Genomic DNA, 21,301 nt, shown 5'->3' on the forward strand with positions numbered 1-21,301 from the left:
AGGGAGGGGGAGAGGGAGGGGGAGAGGGAGGGGGAGAGGGAGGGGGAGAGGGAGGGGGAGAGGAGAGAGAAAGACAGAGGGAGAGGGGGAGAGGGAGGGAGAGAGAGAAAGACAGAGAGAGAAAGACAGAGGGAGGGAGAGAGAGAAAGACAGAGGGAGAAAGACAGAGGGAGAAAGACAGAGGGAGAAAGACAGAGGGAGAAAGACAGAGGGAGAAAGACAGAGGGAGAAAGACAGAGGGAGAAAGACAGAGGGAGAAAGACAGAGGGAGAGGGAGGGGGAGGGAGAGAGGGAGCGAGAGAGGGAGGAAGGGAGAGAGAGAGAGGAAGGGAGAGAGAGGGGGGAGGGAGAGAGAGGGAGGGAGGGAGGGAGAGAGAGGGAGAGAGAGAGAGAGAGAGAGAGAGAGAGAGAGAGGGAGGGAGGGAGGGAGAGAGAGAGAGAGAGAAAGAGAGAGAGAGGGAGAGAGGGAGGGAGAGAGAGAGGGAGGGAGGGAGGGAGAGAGGGAGGGAGAGAGAGAGGGAGAGAGAGAGGGAGAGAGAGAGAGAGAGAAAGATGTCTGTTCTTGATTTTTGTTGATGGAATGGGCCTCCTTGATGCAATGCTGCAATGCAGGTATACTCCTCAGACCAAACTGTTCTGCTTTGTACACAAGTTCATACTATTAATGTCTTCGAGACAGAAAGTTGGAGAAATCAATTGATTAAGAGTGAATTCTGTGAGATTAGTCAGTGGGATAATTCCATACAAACCTATTATGTATTCATACACATCAGTGCTCAGAATAATTTCAAGTCCATGTGGATTAAGCAGTTACCTTTCTAAACACAGCTGGATCGGGCAGTGCAGGACCAAAGAATGGAACATCATCTCTTGCTGTGACGGAGACCTGAGAAGTAGAGGAGCTGGTGAGATAGCTTCTGGAGATACCACAGGCTAGTGATTTGGTGCAAACTACCAAGTGAGCAGCTGTCAAAAATAATACTGTGCAAAGCCGGAAGGTTCTGGAGGCGTAATGAGTGAATGAATGAAGTGCAGATATTTATAATCGAATCTCAGAGAATCTCCTATCTTACTGACAAACTTTTTCAGTTCTTTATATGGGAGAGTTCTCCAACCCAATGACATAATCTGGTAACACTGTCGCGCTGGCATTGCTAGCAGAGTTATGTGTTAGGTTGTACCAATAAAGGGGAAATGCCTACCTCTGAGTCAGGAAGCCTGCTTTCAAGTCCCACTGACTCCAGAGGTGTGTCATTATACCTCTGAGCAGTGTGGTTATAAAACAAAAGGAACTGCCTGGATTTTTGGGAATTTTGAGGTGAGGTTTTCAGTTTCTGTGGAATAGGAGCACATGGCACCATGTTGTCACTCTATTTAAACAAAGAGACGCCTGAGCTGCTCTTCCCATCTTGAAATCCTTTCTCAATGTTTCCACCAGGGAATCCGACTGGAGTGGAGGGAGAAAAGTTTTGAGATCAATTTATCACACTTCCTAATTCCTCTTCCCTTTGTGAGTTCCTTCCTTTTGAAAGTGTTCATTTAGAGACAGACAGTGAATCTCCCATCACTCACTGCTTTCTTCCCATCAACGTTCTGCTGCCTGGGAATTTGGATTTTGAGTAACCATTGGTTATTTAACGGTTTGGAGCATTGCTGCCAAGTTTAGATGCTGGCTGTCAGGAGATGTGCACATTCTTGTGTTTCCAGCAGTCACCTCCTGCATTGGATAACCATCAGGAGGATAGAGACACAGAAACATACAAAATAGGAGCAGGAGTAGGCCATTTGGCCCTTCGAGCCTACTCCACTATCACGGCTGCTCATCCAACTCAGGCTCCTACTTACTCTCCATACCCTTTAGTTCCTTCAGCCCTAACACCTATATCTAACTCTTTCTTGAAAACATTCACTGTTTCAGTCTCAACCACGATCTATGTTTGAGAAATCCACATGCTTTGGGTGAAGAAATGTCTCCCCATCTTGGTCCGAAATGGCCTACCCCATATCATTAGACTGTCACCCCCTGTTTCTGGACTCACCCACCATTGGAAACTACCTTCCAGCATTTACCCCACCTTGTCCTGTTGGAATTATATAAGTTTTTATGAGACAGAATCTCCACAGTATGGAAGCAGGCCATTTGGCCCATCAAATCCGTCACGGTGGCACAGTGGTCAGCACTGCTGCCTCACAGCGCCAGAGACGCGGGTTCAATTCCCGCCTCAGGTGACTCTCTGTATGGAGTTTGCACATTCTCCCCGTGTCTGCGTGGGTTTCCTCTGGGTGCTCCGGTTTCCTCCCACAGTCCAAAAATGTGCAGATTAGGTGAATTGGCCATGCTAAATTGCCCGTAGTGTTAGGTGAAGGGTAAAAGTAGGGGTCTGGGTCTGGCTGGGTTGCGCTTTGGCGGGTCGGTGTGGACTTGTTGGGCCAAAGGGCCTGTTTCCACACTGTAAGTAATCTTAATCTAAAATCTAACCCTCCGAAAAGCATCCGACCCACACCCTCCTTGTAACCCTGTATTTCCCATGGCTAATCCAACTATCTTGCACATCTCTGAACACTATGGGCTAAAGTAGCATGGCCAATCCATCCCAAAGTGCACATCTTTGGACTGTGTAAGTGAACCAGAGCATCTGGCAGAAACCCATGCAGACAAGGGAAGAGTGTGCAAACTCCACACAGACAGTCACCTGAGTGTGGAATTGAACCCAGGTCTCTGGTGCTGTGAGGCAGCAGTGCTAACCACTGTGCCGCCCATGATCGCTTACTCCGGGATTTACTGAATTCAGAGTAAAACATATCAGTGTATTATGTAGCCATTTTGAGAGTGAGTCTCCAGAAATGAGATAGTGCCATGGTGGGCCCTAATAATAAAAATTAGTCACAATAAATGGGATGAATGAGCCATTGGTGGTAAACAGAACTCCTGGCTGCAGACCAGGGTTACCTTGTACATGGTGTTGCTGCTGCAGGGGCTTTCCAGCTGGACAACAATGTAAGCGTGCAGGAAGTTAGATGCTATCATATCTGGCACAAACGGGGTGTTTTCATCCTGAAAGACGATGGCCACAATGTCGTTTCCTATATGTCGTTTTCTCTGAAGCTGAATAGAGAAACAAGCCGCGTGTCTATGAATCCATAAACATACATCACAGATATCAGTTTGAGCATACAGTTAAGAGATAGAGGTGAGCAGTGGATGACTATTTAAATTGATTTTGTATTTTAAATGTATGCGCTCATTGTAAACTCACTCTCGAGTATATTTCACACCAATAATTGAACACATTGTTGTTTTAAATCAAGAAAGTCACTTATCACAGAAACAGTCGTGGTTGGCATGGAACAGATATTAACACAGGAACTCCACGTTGCTAAAGGCTCAGCCTGTCAGATGGTACTCAGCCAGTAAAACCAACATTTCAAAATACTCAATCATTTCTTCTGTGCTCCCTCTGCTCTGCCCAAATCGATAACAGAAGCAGTGCACATACAGTCCCTGTGTTACACAGCAGTCCATATACAGTCCCTGTGTTACAGAACCATTTTATTGTGCTATACCTCACAAAGGGTGCCATTCAGTCCATCACAGCTATGCATACTCTTTAAAAGGGCGATCCAATTACAGCCACATACCCACATTCCCCCCAGTGGACTAGGGTCATTTTTCATTTTTGTATTTCTGCAATTCTGTTCTGAAAGTTTTTACATAGAACATTACAACACATTACAGGCCCTTCAGCCCTTGATGTTGCACCGACCTCTGGAATCAATCTGAAGCCCATTTAACCTACACTATTTCATTTTTATTCCTATGTCTATCCAATGACCATGTAAATGCCCTTAAAGTTGGCGAGTCTACTACTGTTGCAGGCAGTGCATTCCATGCCCCTCCTACTCTCTGAGTAAAGAAACTACCTCTGGCATTTGTCCTATATCTATCACCCCTCAATTTAAAGCTATGTCCCATCGTACTAGCCTGCTGCCCTATCATGTAGATCATTCTGGATCATTCTAACCCACTGCATAAAATAGCAGAACAGCTTAAAGATTACAAACATTTTGACCCAGAAACCTGGGGTAGTGCAGCACAGAAGGAGGTCCATAGTGTCTTTATTGATTCTTTCAAAGAGAGTCACATTTTTTCCACAAATCTGGTTTCATCACTGCATTTTCCCTGAAGCATTTATCTAACTTCTCTTTAATAGTTGATTTTGAGTCTGTATCCAAATAAAAACCAAAAGAGCTGCAGATGCTGTTTGCTGGTAAAGCTCAGCAGGTCTGGCAGCATCTGTGGAGAGAAATCGGAGTTAACGTTTCAGGTCGAGTGACCCTTCCTCAGAATTCTGGTTAACTCTGATTTCTCTCCGCAGATGCTGCCAGACCTGCTGGGCTTTTCCAGCAATTTACATTTTTGTTTTTGAATCTGTATCTGCTGTGATATAAGGCAGTACTCTTCAAACTCAAAACACTTGCTGCATAAAAATACTTTCTCAAGTCCCTGCTGCTTCTCTAGCCAATCACCTCTGTGCTCAATCAACAGCCATTGGCAGCAGTTTCTCTTGTTAGTATTCAAGATTTTAAACACCTCTGTCAAATCAGCTCTTATTAGTTTGCTCTCCTCTACGGTAATCAGACTTTCAGAAGTAATCATGAGTATTTCTCTGGCCACTGACTCTGCTTCGCTGATGTTTTTATGCAACAATGTAGACTCATCATTGGAAACTTACAGATTGGAATACAGGGAAAAGATAGAAGGAAACATGAAAGGACAGTGGGTTACCACGACAGCTTACTGTGCCATTCACTAGCAAGCTGGTAGTTCTGAAGAGTGCTATACCGTTTATATACATTAAACAGGCGATTCAGCACTCGACTCCTGACTGAGCGCAGGGAGGCACAGCCCTGCAGACTGGCTCTGAAACAGACATAGCCTGTGACAACATCTTTCCCTCTCACACATGCTCTAAACTCTCAAACACACACTACTGAAAAGATTCAGCTGACTTGGAGATGAAATGATTCAGTAAGTTTACTCACTGAAACTAGGAGGGGGTTGAATGCACAAAGAATCAGAAGGAACAGCGACTAAAATCTCTGACATAGTTAATGGAACTCTTCCAAAATGTTGATCTCCACAATTTCACCAGAGTGTTAGAAAAGCTCAAATTGTAATGAGCTTTTCCTTGAATTGATGTATTAAGCAGAAAACACTTCTAATGTTGCTTTTGTCAGCTGATCCTCAAGCAAAGCTTTATGATTGGTTACATGCCCTCAGACTGTAGCAGTGCAGCCAAAAAGCATCAAACTAGAGGATGGGAGCAGCAGTTTGTATCTTACACCTTTCTCCCCACTTCCAGCCCGGGTCACGGAGACCTGCTAACCCTGTGCAAACCTGCTCGCATTCCCTTGCTGCTCATGAAGCTCAGGGCAGGATCAAGCAGTATCCGCACCCAGTCAGCCATTCGAATATCTGGAGATAGGACAAGGTGGGGATGGAGAGTGGGAATATTGATATGATTCAATTGGTTTGCTTTGTACTTTCTCCAGAACAGACCCTAAACTGTGAGCATTAAGAATGATCACAAAGCCATTTGTTCCTAACTGTGTAAGCCCAGACTTACTTGTTGTGCATCACCTTCAGTGTACGGGAGCTTTGTGGAAACATGGAACATAATCTCTTTGCTCCTGAATTTGGTATAAACCGACTCTGTTCCTGTTTGACCATGTGCAACATCCAGGCCTCCACGAAAGCTGAGGAACAAAGGATATCATTAATACAAGGGGCAGCTAGCACAGTGTAATCTTCCAATGTGTCCTTTACATGTAATATTTTGTAACCCGTCTTTAATGGATTGCCATCTCTTCTCAGATGGTAGATTAAAGCATGTCAGGAAGAAGCATTAAACTTTCACCCCCCCACCCTGGGTTCCCTGCAAACATTGATCCTGAAACAAGATTAGAGTGGTGCTGGAAAAGCAGAGCAGGCCAGGCAGTATCCGAGGAGCAGGAAAATTGACGTTTCGTGCAAAAGCCCTTCATCAGGAGAGAGGCCTGATGATCCTGAAACCACTGCTCTCCCACAAATTTAACGCTAAAAATTAAAAGCTTAAATTATAGGCAGAGTTTGCTGAGACTAAGTCGAATAGAAGATTACGGACTAATGTGATTGAAGTAAACGGCACGGTGGCACAGTGGTTAGCACTGCTGCCTCAAAGCACCAGAGGCCCAGGTTCAGTTCCTGCCTCAGGCAACTGTCTGTGTGGAGTTTGCACATTCTCCCCGTATCTGCGTGGGTTTGCTCCGGTTTCCTCCCACAGTCCAAAAATGTGCAGGTTAGGTGAATTGGCCGAGCTAACTTGCACGTGGTGTTAAGTGAAGAGGTAAACGTAGGGGAATGGGTCTGAGTGGGTTGCTCTTCGGAAGGTTGGTGTGGACTTGTTGGGCCGAAGGGCCTGTTTCCACACTGTGGGGAATCTAATTTGAGAGGATAAATAGAAAGTAGGTTATTTTGATGGCGAAAACCCCCTTAATTTTAAATTATGCCCCCAGTTCTAGACTCCTTAATCAGGGAAACTTCTTTCCTGCATCTACCCTTCTATCTCTTTAAGTATTTTGTGGGTTTCAATGAGATCACCTCTCATCATTTGGAACTCTGGAGAATACAGGCTCAGTTTGCCTAATCTCTCTTTCTAGAACAGTCCCACCATTCCAGGAACCAGTCTGGTGGACTTTCACTGCACTCACTCTATGACAATAACATCTTGCCTGAGAGAAGGAGACCAAAACTGTGCACAGTACTCCAGGCACAGTCTAACTGAGTCCTATAAAATTGACGCAATACTTCATTGTTCCTGTTCAGAAAACATCTTTTCATAAAGGCTAACAGCCCGTTAGCAGCACCTCCCTACCCCCCAGTAGCTTGCTGCACCTGTAAGTTAGACTTCCATGACTTATCGACAAGGACAATATAGGTGCCTTTGCACATCTACACTTTCTAATCTAAACAACACTGCCCATTTGTTCCTCCTCCCAAAGTGAATAACTTCACACTTTTACATTATATTCCAGATACTCTGTTTTTGTACAACTCTTCCCAAAGATATTTTATATCTTCATCACAACAAATATTTCTACTTAGCTTTGCAACTTTCTCAAATTTAGAAAAATTACCTTTGGTCCCCACCTGCAAATCATTAGAATCAGTACAGTCTCTGGTGTTTCTCCCGCCTCACTATCTGGCTGTGAAGTTAAGCAAAATAATCACAAATTCAAGACTGTCTAATGATGTGTAACTGTGTTCAGGGTCACATGGATTGAGTATAAAACAGCTCAGTCTCTATTATTTTGCTCAAGGTTTACAAATGGATTTTTAAGGGGTAGCTCTGGATTTACACAGAATGGAACTGTTAGCTTGTAGGCACATTTCTTGCATAAACAACAATTCTTAGCATTGCTGAACAAAACACACACTTTGTTAAAGCTTTTCATCTTGTATTCGTGGAGAAAACTGACATTTATCCTGAAAGAGAAGAGGTGGCTGATTGACTGCAAGTAGATTCTCAGAGGATGAGGTATTGCCCTGGAAAATTCAGCAGCTATTGATGATTGACAATTAACAGCTAAGCCTTCTTTTGATTTCAGGGCAGGCAACTTGACTTTGATTGGTCAGGGCATTGTCATGAAAAATGAACCAATGAACAAATGAATTAGACTGAACTGTTTTGTACTCAATCCATGTGATCCAGTACACAGTCTTCAAATTGTGACTATTTTGTTTAATTTCACTGCCCGAATGTGATGTTTGAGAAATTTCAGGGTTTCTTCCCACAGCCCAAAGGTGTGCAGGTTAGGGTGGATTGACCATGCTAAATTGTCCTGTGTCCAAGGATGTGCAGGCTAGGTGGGTTAACCATGGTAAATACAAGGGTAGGGGGTTGGGTCTGAGTGGGATGCTCTTCAGACATTCAATGGGCCAATTGGCTTGCTTCCACACTGCAGGGATTCTCCAATTGGCTGTTTGGTGATTAGAAACAGGGTCAGTGCACATTAATGCTATTTTTGCCCCTCTCCAGTGATCACAATGTGAACAAAAGTTATAAATCTGGTCAGTACAGTACCTAAACAAAACTCACCCTTTGAAGTCCTGAAGCTCAACTTTCTCACCGAGCAGTTCCAGGAACTCGACAAAGGCAGGGCTTTCCTCATTGTTGGTAAATAACTCTTCCTCTGAAGTCTGTTATACAAGCAAAAATAATTTTGACTTTTCCTGTCTTTTGCTGTGGTTGTCTGCTAGAATTCAATAGTGTTAAGCCTAGTCAAATATTCCAACTAACTTGTGGTATTTATACTTATTTTAAAAAATACAGGATTACCTTTGAATATTTTCACATCACCATGTCTAAATTTTTGAACCTGTAGATCTTGGATTAAAAGAATTCTAGTGGTTTAATTTCCATTTTTTTGTATTACAGTATTACAAAATGGGATGGCCCAATCCAGATAGTGTGGGTGAGCAGGATCCATCATCAGCTCCTTCATCAATAACCTTCCCCTCATCATAAGATCAGAAGTGGGCATGTTCACCAAAGATTGTGTAATATTCAGCACCATTCATGACTCCCCAGACACTGAGGCAGTCCACGTCCATGTGGAACAAGCCCTCAACAATATCCAGGCTTGGGCTGACAAGTGGCAAATAACATCTGATCCACAGATATGCCAGGCTCTCACCATTATGGAGGGACAAACATTGGTCAAAACATTCTATTTAATAAAATTTGTTTGTTGATTAAGTTCAGGTTGGAATACCATATTTCTAGAATATTCAATATATTCTTAATAAGAAATATGCAATAATTTTAACTTACTTTATTGTTAATTGACTACTTTGCCAATTTTTTTGTCAAATATAAATGTAGTGGGGAGGCAAGAGCCTAATGGTCATTTTAGTAATTTGTCTTTTCACCAAAGTACAAAATATAAAACTAGCCCTGCGAATTTTTTGATCATATTAAAATGAGGGGATATTTTAAGTTCAGATTTTCATCTGCAAAATTTTGGGAAATGTTGCTTTCGTAACGTTAGCTCATTGTATTTCAGCTGGTTCGGGAGATCTCCCTGTGCCTTGTCAAATTTCAAAGCAAGCAGAATGGGGATTTCACTCTTCGATTACAACAATTCCTGCATCAGCAGAGCAACAACCTACATCTGTATAGCACCTTTAACAACATAAACAATTCCAAAGTGCTCACATTATTGTTATCAAAACAAAATGTGACATTGAGCCACATAAGGAGACATTAGGACAGATGACCAAAAGCTAGGTCAGAGACTTACATTTTAAGGAATGTGTTAAAGGAGGAGAGAGGTAGAGAGGTTCCGAACAAAATTCTAGAATTTAGGGGCTTGTCAGCTGGAGGCATGGTGAACAGTGGAATGTGTGAACCTTGGTGTTGAGTACTGATACCTTGGGAAGATTATGGTAATTGAGGGTATTGCAGATTGTACTTTATAAAGGATGTTTAAGTCCCTGCCTTCATCTCATTATAACAATAGCTACATCCTTGACAGTGAAGCTTTTGGGGCATCCTAAATGGTGCTATATAAACACAGGTCTTTTGTTTTATTTTAAATCCATTCACAGGATAGAAGCATCACTGACTAGGCCAGCTTTCATTGTCCATCCCAAGTTGTTAACCTAGTTAGGAGTCAACTACTTTGCTGTGGGTCTGGGGTTATATGTAGGTCAGACCAGGTAAGGACGGCAGTTTCCTTCCTTAAAGCGCTTCAACCTCCCAACAATCAATAACAGTTTCATGATCATCATTAGACTCTTAATTCCAGATTAATTTACTAAATTCAAATTCTACCTATAGGATTCAAACCTGGGGTCCCAGAAGTTCACCTGGGTGTTTGGGTTAATAATTTAGCCAATATTACCACTAGGCTCTTGCCTCCCCACTACATTTACACTCTACAAAAAATTGGTAAAGTGGTCAATTAACAGTAAGTTAAAATTATTGCATATTTCTTATTAAGAATATATTGAATATTCTAGAATATTCCAACCTGAACTCTAACAACAAACACATTGACTTGGATCCCATTTACACCCTGGAAAAAAAACCAGGAAATGACATCACCAACCCAAGGAAACCTAAACACAAATAAAAAGCAGGCCATACCACCAGTGCTTCACCGGAGACTCACTGATGATGTCACCTAGTATGGTGACGAAACATCTGAAAACGAACTTTCCAGCTCCACGAGCAAACTTACATCCATATTGAATATATTTTGTTAAAAAAAACAAAAGACTATTCTGCCTTCAGATTGTTACTAAGACTACAAGAGGCTGAACAAAGTAAAAGTGATGCTGATCCTGATTGTACAGACTTATATCCTATTTATTAATGTTGAACATTCATATTATTTTATGATTAAATGCATACTGTTCTGATGACTGTTTCTCTGCTAATATAAAGAAACATTCTTTAAATCCTACTGAATTAGTGTGAGAGTCATTGTCATTCAAGATGGATCTGGAAAGGCTATACAGAGAGAAGGAAAATGCATTTAAATATAGGACAGAATTAATTATTTGAAAGTTTACATTCGATGATCCTCATGCTGCTCAGATTTCAAAGGCTCCTTTGAAAGGCTGAAGTACCATTTGTAATATGCTGCAGCTGCATAAAAATGTGAGAAAGGAGATATGCAGCACTTCTTGCAACCCATTGTTCTCGTTCTCGTAAAATATAAGGATTGCCTTTATTTCCACCTTTCACTAAAAGCACACAAACCTTTTTCGATAAAAGATGAGATTGGTACAGAATAAACAACCACTCTTCACACTCCACTGTATAATGACAGGATGGCTGTATTGGAAGCTCATTCTGAGGTGGCTGTAATCAGAGGGGTGCTCGAATTTCAAAGTCAGCCCATTTTTAAACTTCTTTCATTGTGAATTGAACTCTGTTTTAAAATGGTGCCATGTGTGTTAGACTAGACTGACTGTTTTCTTGTGATTGCTTTCTGACTGTGATGGCTGTCAGGTGTGACTTGTATGTTGTGCAGGTCTGGCCCATTCCCCAACACTGTACTGTTTCAGTCACCCAAGCCACCTTCCACATGGCGTCTTCAGGAATACCATGTACAAATCACTGGATAAGGAGTGGGGGGTGGGAGGGGGCGGGGAGAACGTACCCAACGTCTTCCTTATCCTGATGGCCATCTTTATGTGTAGCTGCATCAATCTCTGCATAGATTGTCGGTACACAAACACCAAGTGTCACTACAAACAGAGGTTCTACCTATCCCCAGTGTTGGGAAGGATGGGACTGGCCTTGTGCCACAGAATGCTAAAAGTGGTTGGACCATTCTGTATCATCTGTCCCTCATGGAGAAATTTGTGGAAAAGAAACATCTTTGACCATCAGTCCATCAGGAAGTGGTCAGCTTGTATCGTCCTCAAGACCCTTCGGGAAAAGGAGAGGGTGGATCCTGTTGAACGGTTCCCTGAGCAGACTGTCAAAGTTATTCAGCAGAATGTCTCATTGCCAGAACTTTCCAACAAGCAGTAGGACATCGCTCGGCTGGTTGGGAGGAGGGCACTGCCTGTGAGATCCTTCATGTACGCTTAGTTGGTCTACACCACTGCACACTGCCCTCGAAGTGGCTGTGGAGGGGGGTGAAGGTAGAGACTGTTACACATCTCCTGCTGGAATGTGCCTTTGCAAAGGAACTCAGGAAAAAGATGCTGTGGCTTTTGTCAAGGTTCATCCCGAGCAGCTCTGTGACGTGGGACTCTGTGCTGTACAGGCTGTTCCCCGGGACGCACATTGCGACAAACATAAACAGCGCCTGGAGGACCATCATCTCAGTGAAAGATACACTTTGATCTGCCTGAAATGTTTTGGTCTTCCAGCTGAAGGAGTTGACCCTGACCGAGTGTTGCAGTCTGGCACATTCCAAGGTCCAGGACTACGTGCTGGGGCAGTTGCTGCCAAGGTACAGTGGGGAAAGACCACTGTCTGAGGTTTTCCTGCTGAAGTTAAATGGGGGTCTGTTCAGTTATTGGACCTTCTTGGTGCCTAAAACATTTGTAAATAAACTCTTGTACAGATAACAAATACCTTTGGTTTGTTTGTTGGATAGCTCCAATGTTTGTTTGCTTTCTCATATGCTCTGGTACAAAACTGAACCGCTTTAGTGACTATGTGTATATGTAAAGATATTTTTATGAATAATGTATATTTTTGAAATAAAAATAAGTAGGGGAATGAGGCCCACAAGATCCTACAGCACAGCAATAAAGGAATCATTAGAAATCTTACTGTACTGCACTATCAATCCAACAAGAGGACCTAGTAGACTTCTGATACAGCACAAAGCACTCACCTGGCCAAACTTCTGATAAATAACCCCAAACTTGAAATGGTTGCTGATGACATGCTCATCAAATGTTACAATTAACCGTGAGGCCTGTAAAATACAGAAGAAAGTGTGACAAAACTCCTGGCAGCTCAATGCATGCAACTTCATTCCTACATAGTATTTTGACATTAACATTCCTAGCATGGGCAAAAAACAGGGACAGAAACATTCTGCTGAAAATTACATCAGAGGAATGAAAGGAATTGAAAATCTGAATCATATTGAGACCTACCTTAGGGTATAAAACAGGGAAGAAACGGTCCACATTTACTTCTTCACAAACAAGCTGCAGATAGAGAAACAAATGATCACCTCAACCTCTGGCATCAGGTCTTGTTCACCAATTGATCTGACACAAGGACCTCTACCACAAGTGTGCACTGATCAACAATGTAATGTGGGAGACCACTGCAGGCTGGAACAGACCTGGACTCCACTCTCACAAACACACACGCACACTCTCTCTCTGTCTCACAAACACACATACACACACAGTAAAACAAATGATACTTAACAGGAGTTGCTGCTTGTTGAATGATTTCAATCGAAAACATGCTCATTCTCTTGAATGGCACTCAAAGTATTTTGAGGAGTTTTGACAGGAATGGCTTGAAGCACAGGAAAAAGTCAGATCATTTTGCACACTCATCAAAACTGAAATATCCTTGAGTTTTGCTGTTGCAGTCCCATCATGATAGTGAAGTGACCAGGCTATGAGATTGATATTGGGTGAGTTACTGAGCAGTTCTGGAGTCTTCTCAACATCAGCAGTACTTACATTCAATTGCCATATGTTGTTGCAGTGCTAGTTTCTTTTAAAATTATTCAAAATTCCACACTGTCTTCAAGAAACCAAGGTGAAAATTTTAAAATGCCAACTACCTAAACTTTTTAAGTTGGTCTCTTAATCATTGAAGTGTTTAGAAGTATTTCCAAATAATCTCCAATATTTTGCTATTTATTTCTAACCTAAATGAAATAAGGAGATGCATGCGATAATTAAAATCACTCCGATCTCCAACGGCAGGAAGAACCCTACTATTAGCTCAGTACCCTGCATTCCTGTTGCTCATTCCAAGGTGGATCATCTCACACTTTTCCACATTAAACTCCATTTGCCACCTCTCAGCCCAGCTCTGCAGCTTACCTATGTCCCTCTATAAGCTGCAACATCCTTCAGCACTATTCACAACTCCACCAACCTTAGTGTTATCCGCAATTTTACTAACATATCCTTTTCAGCCTTCACCCAGGTTATTTATAAAAATTACAAACAATCTTTAAGTTAAGCTTCAGAAAGTTTGCTATAAACTCACTGTGGCTTTCCTTCAGAGTGAGTTTTGTCTGTCCTCAATCAAAAGCCAAGTCTGATCACTGCTTGACTATAAACCTCACTCTAATTCTCAGTTCAGTAGCAAAACCATTTATTCAGAAAATAAAATACAAAGCAAGATAGTTGCCCTGCACTAATACTGACTGTCACTAATGCTGACAGTCGCTGCCTTCTGGAGTACTGAGAGAAAGCTCAGTATAATTTGAGCAACACTTCAGAGAAACAGATACAGACAAGTCCCTGTTATCAGTTTCATTTGGAACTGGAACAGGTAACCACACCACATTCCTCTGGGAAGTGTGTGAAATTAAAACCAGGAAACATCTGAAAATAGCAGAACCTGCTGCTCCCACCCAACAAGCTGCCGCCCTTGAGATTTGAGATGGTACCAGGATTGAACCCAATCACTGTACCAGCCAGGGCTCTATTGGCAGAGATGCCTGAACACTTTGGACCATTGAGGGAATGAATATTTCACATCAGTTTTTATTGCAGAGAAAGAAATGGAGGCAAGAGAATGCATGGAAATAAACAGTGATGTTTTGATATAAGTTCACATTTTAGGAGGAGGTTCAGGAGGGCTTAGAAAATATAAAGGTGGATAAACCTCCAAGACCTAATCTAATGTATCCCAGAACTGGGAATTAAGGGAGGAGGTTGCTGGACCCCTTGCAAAAGTATTTGTATGATGTAGAACGATGGGTGAAGTGCCTGATGACTGGAGGGTGGCTAATGTTGTGCCTTTGTTTAAGAAAGGTCAAAAGGAGAAATCGAGGAACTATAGACCTGTGAGACCAATTTCAATTGTGGATATATTAGAACATAGAACATTACAGCACAGTACAGGCCCTTTAGCCCTCGATGTTGTGCTGACCTGTGGAACCAATCAGAAGCCTATCAATCCTACACTATTCCATTTCCATCCATATGTTTATCCAATGATCATTTAAATGCCCTTAAAGTTGGCGAGTCTACTACTGTTGCAGGCAGTGTATTCCATGCCCCTACTACTCTCTGAGTAAAGAACCTACCCCTGATATCTGTCCTATATCTATCACCCCTCAATTTGCAGCTATGTCCCCTTGTGCTAGCCATCACCATCCAAGGAAAAAAGCTCTCACTGTCCACCCTATCAAACCCTCTGATTATCTTATATGTCTCAATTAAGTCATCTCTCAACCTTCTTCTCTGTAACAAAAGCAGTCTCTAGTCCCTCAGCCTTTCTTCATAAGACCTTCCTTCCATACCAGACAAAATCCTAGTAAATCACCTCTGAATCCTTCCCAAAGTTTCCACATCCTTCCTGTAATGCGGACCAGAACTGTACACAATAATCCAAGTGCAGCCGCACCAGAGTTTTGTAAAGCTGCAGCATGACCTTGTGGCTCTGAAACTCAATCGCTCTACTAATTAAAGCTAACAGCCCTATCAGCCTGGGTGGCAACTTTCAGGGATCTATGTACGTGGACATCGAGATCTTTCTGCTCATCTCCACCACCAAGAATCTTGCCCATAGCCCAAAACTCTTTCTTCCAGTTGGTCCTTCCAATGTGAATCATCTCACACTTTTCCACATTAAACTCCATTTGCCACCTCTCAGCCCAGCTCTGCAGCTTACCTATGTCCCTCTGTAACCTACAACATCCTTCAGCACTATCTACAACTCACTGACCTTTGTCTCATCCGCAAACTTACTAATCCATCCTTCTACGTCCTCATCTAGATCACTTATAAAAATAACAAACAGCAGTGGCCCCAAAATAGATCCTTGTGGTACACCATTAGTAATTGAACTGCAGGATGAACATTTCCCATCACCACCACTCTCTATCAGCTAGCCAGTTTCTGATCCAAGCCATGAAATCACCCTCAATCCCATGCCTTTGTATTTTGTGCAATAGCCTACCATGGGGAACCTTATCAAACGCCTTACAGATATCCATATACAGAGCTGAAAATGTGTTGCTGGAAAAGTGCAGCAGGTCAGGCAGCATCCAGGGAACAGGAGAATCGACATTTCGGGCATAAGCCCTTCTTCAGCTCTGATCTCCAGCATCTTCAGACCTCACTTTCTCCTCAAAGATATCCACATACACCATATCAACTGCTTTACCCTCATCCACCTGTTTGGTCACCATCTCAAAGAATTCAGTAAGGTGTGTGAAGCACAACCAACTCTTCACAAAACCGTGTTGACCATCCCTCAACTTATTCCTCTCTAAATGATTATAAGTCCTATGTCTTATAACCTTTTCCAACTCTTTACCCACAACCCACAAGGCTCACTGGTCTATAATTACCAGGGTTGTATCTACTCCTCTTCTTGAACAAGGGGACAACATTTGCTATCCTCCCTTCTGGCACTATTCCTGTAGACAATGACGACATAAAAATCAAAGCCAAAGGCTCTGCAATCTCCCTGGATTCCCAAAGGATCCCAGAATAAACCCCATGTGGCCCAGGGGACTTATCTATTTTCATATTTTCCAGAATTGCTAACACCTCCTCCTTGTGAACCTCAATCCTGTCTAGTCTAGTCGCCTGTATCTCAGTATTCTCCTCGACAACATTGTCTTTTTCCAGTGTGAGTATTGACGAAAAATATTCATTTAGCGCTCCCCCATCTCCTTTGACTCCATGCACAACTTCCCACTACTATCTCTGATTGGCCCTAATCTATCTCTAGTCATTCTTTTATTCCTGAAATACCTGTAGAAAGATTTAGAGTTTTCCTTGATCCTATCTGCTGATGACTGCTCATGTCCCCTCCTGGCTCTTCTTAGATGATAATGAGGGCAGAGCAGTAGACATTGTTTACTTAGACTTTAGTAAAGTCTTTGGCAAGGTTCTACATGGTTGCCTAATTAGTAAAGATACATCACATGGGATTCAGGGTGAACTTGCCAATTGAGTACATAATTGACCTAATGGCAGGAGACAGAGAGTGATGGTGGATGGTTGCTTTTCAGACTGAAGGCCTGTGACTAGTGGGGTTCCACAGAGATTGGTGCTGTATCCTCTTTTGTTTGTCATTTATCTAAATTTTTTGGATGAGAATATAGAAGACATGGTTAGTAAGTTTGTAGATGACACCATGGTAGATAGTGGAGCAGGTTTTCTGAGATTATAAGAAAACTTGATCAAATGGGTCAAGGGGCTGAAAATGGCAGATGGAGTTCAATTTGGATAAATGTGAGGTATTGCATTTTGGTAAAACAAACAGGAGTAGGACTTATACAATTAATGGTAGGGCCTTGGGTAGAGTTGGGGAGAAAGTGAGGTCTGCAGACGCTGGAGATCAAAGCTGAAACTTTATTGCTGGAACAGCACAGCAGGTCAGGCAGCATCCAGGGAACAGAAGATTCGACGTTTCGGGCACATGCCCTTCTTCAGGAATGAGCAGAGAGTGTTCAGCAGGAGAAGATAAAAGGTAGGGAGGAGGGACTTGGAGGAGGGGCGTTGGAAATGTGATAGATGGAAAGAGGTCAAGGTGAGGGTGATAGGTCGGAGTAGGGTGGAGGCGGAGAGGTCAAGAAGACGACTGCAGGTCAGGAAGGCGGTGCCGGGCTGGAGGGATTCGGCTGAGACAAGGTGGGGGGAGGGGGGATGAAGAAACTGGTGAAGTCCAAGTTCATCCCCTGTGGTTGGAGGGTTCCCAGTCGGAAGATAAGACGCTCCTCCTCCGACCGTCGCGTTGTTGTGGTTTGGCGGTGGATGAGTCCAATGACCTGCATATCCTCGGTGGAGTGGGAGGGGGATTTGAAATGCTGTGCTACAGGGTGATTGGGTTGGTTCGTCCGGGTGGCCCAGAGGTGCTCTCTGAATCGCTCCGCAAGTAGGCGGCCTGTCTCCCCAATATAGAGGAGGCCACACCGGCTGCAGCGGATGCAGTAGATAATGTGGGTGGAGGTGCAGGTGAATCTGTGGCGGATATGGAAGTTTCCTTTGGGGCCTTGGAGAGAAGTGAGGGGGGAGGTGTGGGCGCAAGTGTTGCACCTCCTGCGGTTGCAAGGGTAGAGTTGTAGAGCGTAGAACCCTGAGGTTTAGGTACATTATTCTTTGAAGCTGCATCACACATCGTCAGGATGATTAAAAAGGCGTTTAGCACACTTGCCTTCATCGCTCAGTCCTTTGAGTATAGGAGTTGGGACGGCATGTTGAGGTTGTACAGGACATTGGTGAGGCCTCTTCTGGAGTAGGGTGTCCAGTTTCAGTCGGCCAGTTATAGGAAGGATACTATTAAGCTGGTGAGGCTTGAGAAAAGATTTACCAGCATGTTGCCAGGTATGGAAGGTCTGAGTTATAACGAAAGGCTGGATAGGCTGAGACTTTTTTCACTGGAACGTACAGGGTTGAGGGGTGACCTTATATAATATTATACTTTATATAATATGAGGTGTATAGATAGGGTTAATGGTAGATGAATTTTCCCTAGGACGGGGATTTCAAGACGAGGGGGCACATTTTTAAGGTGAGAGGAGAGAGATTTAACAAAGACATGAAGATCAATTTTTTTTACACAGGGCATAGTTTACATGTGGAATGAACCTTCTGACGAAGTGGTGGATGGGGGTACAATTACAATATCTAAAAGACACTTAGAGAAGAATATGAATGGGAAAGGGAATGGGACAGGAGCAGGCATGTGGGACTACTTTAGTTTGGGATTATGGTCAGACCAAAGGGTCTGTTTCCATGCTGTACGACTCTATGACTCTAAGTACCACCATGACACAACTTTCCAAACAGAGCCTACTTAAGCTACAGGAAACCCAGAGTTTCATATCCACATTTGCAGTGCATCCATCTTAAACATTTCACCAGGAAAGACTTTATTGTTTTTCAGGAAAGATACACACCTTTGCCATTTGAACCACATTAGGGAATTCAGTGAGGCAGGATATTGGAACAACATCCTGGTAGGTTTTGTGTTTGGTTCTGTGGAGAAAAGATGTAAATTAACCTATGCACAAGATTATTTCATATAATTAAATTTTATATTTCTAAACAAAGGGGAATTATTTTGCCAAGCACATTTTAATGAAGACTTTAAGTAAATGGATCTGCTAATTTTAAAGAGACTTGTGATATACTGTAAAAATAATAGATTTTGGTTTGAAAATTAGACTCAGGTATCAGATATTGGACCCATGTGTGCTGGAAAAAAATTACGGTATAAAAGCAATGATCTGGGAGGTCTGACCACTGGCTTGAGCCCACAGCAGTGAACATTAATTTGTTTAAGTCAAACTCCTGGAATAAGATGACAGCCTCAAACTCACTGAAGAATTGATGCTAGCATCAATTTTCCACTTTACAGAATCAAACCAAAGAGAAGAGGCAAACTATTTCTAAAAATCAGGAATTCTCACTTAATAATTGTACAGCAAAAAGCAACAGTGACATTACCAGGCACAGTGTTCCCAGAGGTGAACCATTGCCACCTCCCTTGGAAAAGGTGACCCCCTCCTTCGCCCCATAAACAGAGTGATTGTCTAACCTTCACTCCCAGACCCCACCCTCAGACAGTCTGACTCCAGTACTGGCCAATCAGAAGGGATTTCTCTGTGCTCCCAGCTGCTTGTCTCGCCTCTGCCCCCACCATTGGCTGAGGTTGATGTTAATGGGCCAGTCTGCTAATGGACAGTGACTGCCCCGAGAAACTCTCCCTATCCCATCCCCAGATGTTAGTGAGGTGTGACCTGTCAAGTGGAACTGTCTGAAGAGTAACATTCAGCTGAAATCAGCAGAGATTTTTGACTAGCTAAATACAGGCAATTATTTTGCAAATTGCTGGAAATAATTGGAATATTTAGGGAGTTGTAAATGGTGCCTTTGTAACAAATTGCTCTGGGAAGTGAGTATTGTCAATGAGCCAATCCCAGTGCGGGATGTGTTGGTGGGTGATACGCTCACAGGATTTCAAATCCCTGGACCCACCTGAGCAACAGCCGGAGGTGTTCCTGGTCACCAATGACATCATACTTGAGGGAGAATACCAAATGGCCGAGTGCACTGTCGACGCAGTAATAATTAAAATGTTCCTGTTCGAAAAGGACAAACATGACATTAAGTATTCATAAGGAGATTGATGTCACATTCCATATGAATGACACTGATCAGCTTGAGTCTGAACATGTCAGCTGGAACCAAACAGGAATATGCCACTCAGCTCATCGAGCCTGCCCTGCCAATCAATGAGATCATAGATTATCTGATCATTCTCAGCTGCGTTTTTCTGCCTCTTCCCCATAACCCTTCATTCCCTTACTGATTAAAATCTGTCTATCTCAGCCTTGAATATACTTAACGACCTAGCCATGATAGTCCTCCGCAGTAAAGAATTCTAAGAATTCACTAGCCTCAGAAAATAAATTCCTCCTCATCTCTTAAATGTGTGATCCCCTTACTCTGAGATGATGCCCTTTGGTCCTAGACTCTGCCACAAGGGGAAAACAACCTTTTCACATCTTACATGCTTTCATTTCCAAATTCACGAAGCTTCCTTTTCCTGCTACACATCATTGGCACAGAGCGCATTTGCTAATTCAGTGGGACTGCTTTATTACAAGTGAAACTGGGAGACTTGTGACTGAGAAAATAAATCATTTTGTGAATAGTTTACATAATTTCTTTCATGTTTGCAACCTTTATGATGTACTTAAGATATGTTTATGAATGGAGACTGAGAGTTCCATTGTGTAATGCTGCAGATGTCGGCATTAAAACTCGATGGAATAAAACAAGGTGTTTCTGAAGGCATGAAGTAAAATGCGGGACTGGTGCTCTGGACTGTGACACCACTTGAATTTCCCTCGATGTCATATATCTGTTATTTTAGAATACATTTTGGATTTTTTTGTAAGAAGAGTTTATTTATTAACAGTTAATGGATTCTTCCATATGTTACAACTTGATCAGGTTTTCCATACCTTTCCCAAGAAATGTTTCCTGTAGAGCTTGGCAATAGAATTACACTCCAGTTTGAGTTTTGATGCAGGAGATGACAGCTGCTCTGTTTCAGGCAGGCTTCTGATTTCATGGTTTGTTCCCTCGATCCAGTAACCTCCAAACTGAGGGAGGAGGATGATAGGATAAGGAGCCTCACGTTGGAGAACCTAAAATAAAGACCAGAGATGTCAACCAACATCCCCTCCTCAAAGAGTGATAACCCAAGGAGATGGATCTTCAACACTACCTGGACCAAACATCTGGGCAGTCAGGCAGGAAGCATAACATGGGATTATATTCCAAGCTACAATATAGAATTTGGGTGAAGGTTTGCGATTTAGATTCCCCAACATTGAAAAGAGAACTCAGAACATAGAACATTACAGCGCAGTACAGATCCTTCGGCCCTCGATGTTGCGCCATTAAGAGATGCAAAGATGAGGTGAATTGAATAGTGGTGATTGGCAAGAACAAACTTGGGTCTTAAAACTCTTAAAAATTGAAGAGAGACATAGGAGGGTGGGAAGCAGGAGAGACAGAGCAATTGAGATTTCATTTCAACACCATAAGCACTAA

At 42.8% G+C, this 21,301-nt stretch overlaps 1 protein-coding gene across 15 annotated transcripts in view; it reads right to left on the bottom strand.

Moving 5' to 3' along the window:
- The window catches only part of LOC122540477 (rap1 GTPase-activating protein 1), a 505,352-nt gene that overhangs the window by 87,659 nt on the left and 396,392 nt on the right, over window positions 1-21,301 (bottom strand). For all 15 annotated transcript variants that reach the window (XM_043676342.2, XM_043676343.2, XM_043676331.2 and 12 more), the window contains 9 exons: window positions 20,707-20,892; window positions 19,715-19,818; window positions 18,634-18,712; window positions 12,674-12,727; window positions 12,406-12,489; window positions 8,139-8,239; window positions 5,628-5,757; window positions 2,951-3,106; window positions 815-886 (listed from right to left, as the gene is read on the bottom strand). In XM_043676342.2, the coding sequence (XP_043532277.1) occupies window positions 815-886; window positions 2,951-3,106; window positions 5,628-5,757; window positions 8,139-8,239; window positions 12,406-12,489; window positions 12,674-12,727; window positions 18,634-18,712; window positions 19,715-19,818; window positions 20,707-20,892 (966 nt within the window). The remainder of the gene's footprint in view (window positions 1-814; window positions 887-2,950; window positions 3,107-5,627; window positions 5,758-8,138; window positions 8,240-12,405; window positions 12,490-12,673; window positions 12,728-18,633; window positions 18,713-19,714; window positions 19,819-20,706; window positions 20,893-21,301) is intronic.

The sequence above is a fragment of the Chiloscyllium plagiosum genome, unplaced genomic scaffold (assembly GCF_037043375.1).
Source record: "Chiloscyllium plagiosum isolate Xiang-an unplaced genomic scaffold, Cpla_swu_hap1 HiC_scaffold_37, whole genome shotgun sequence".
Lineage (NCBI taxonomy): Eukaryota > Metazoa > Chordata > Chondrichthyes > Orectolobiformes > Hemiscylliidae > Chiloscyllium > Chiloscyllium plagiosum.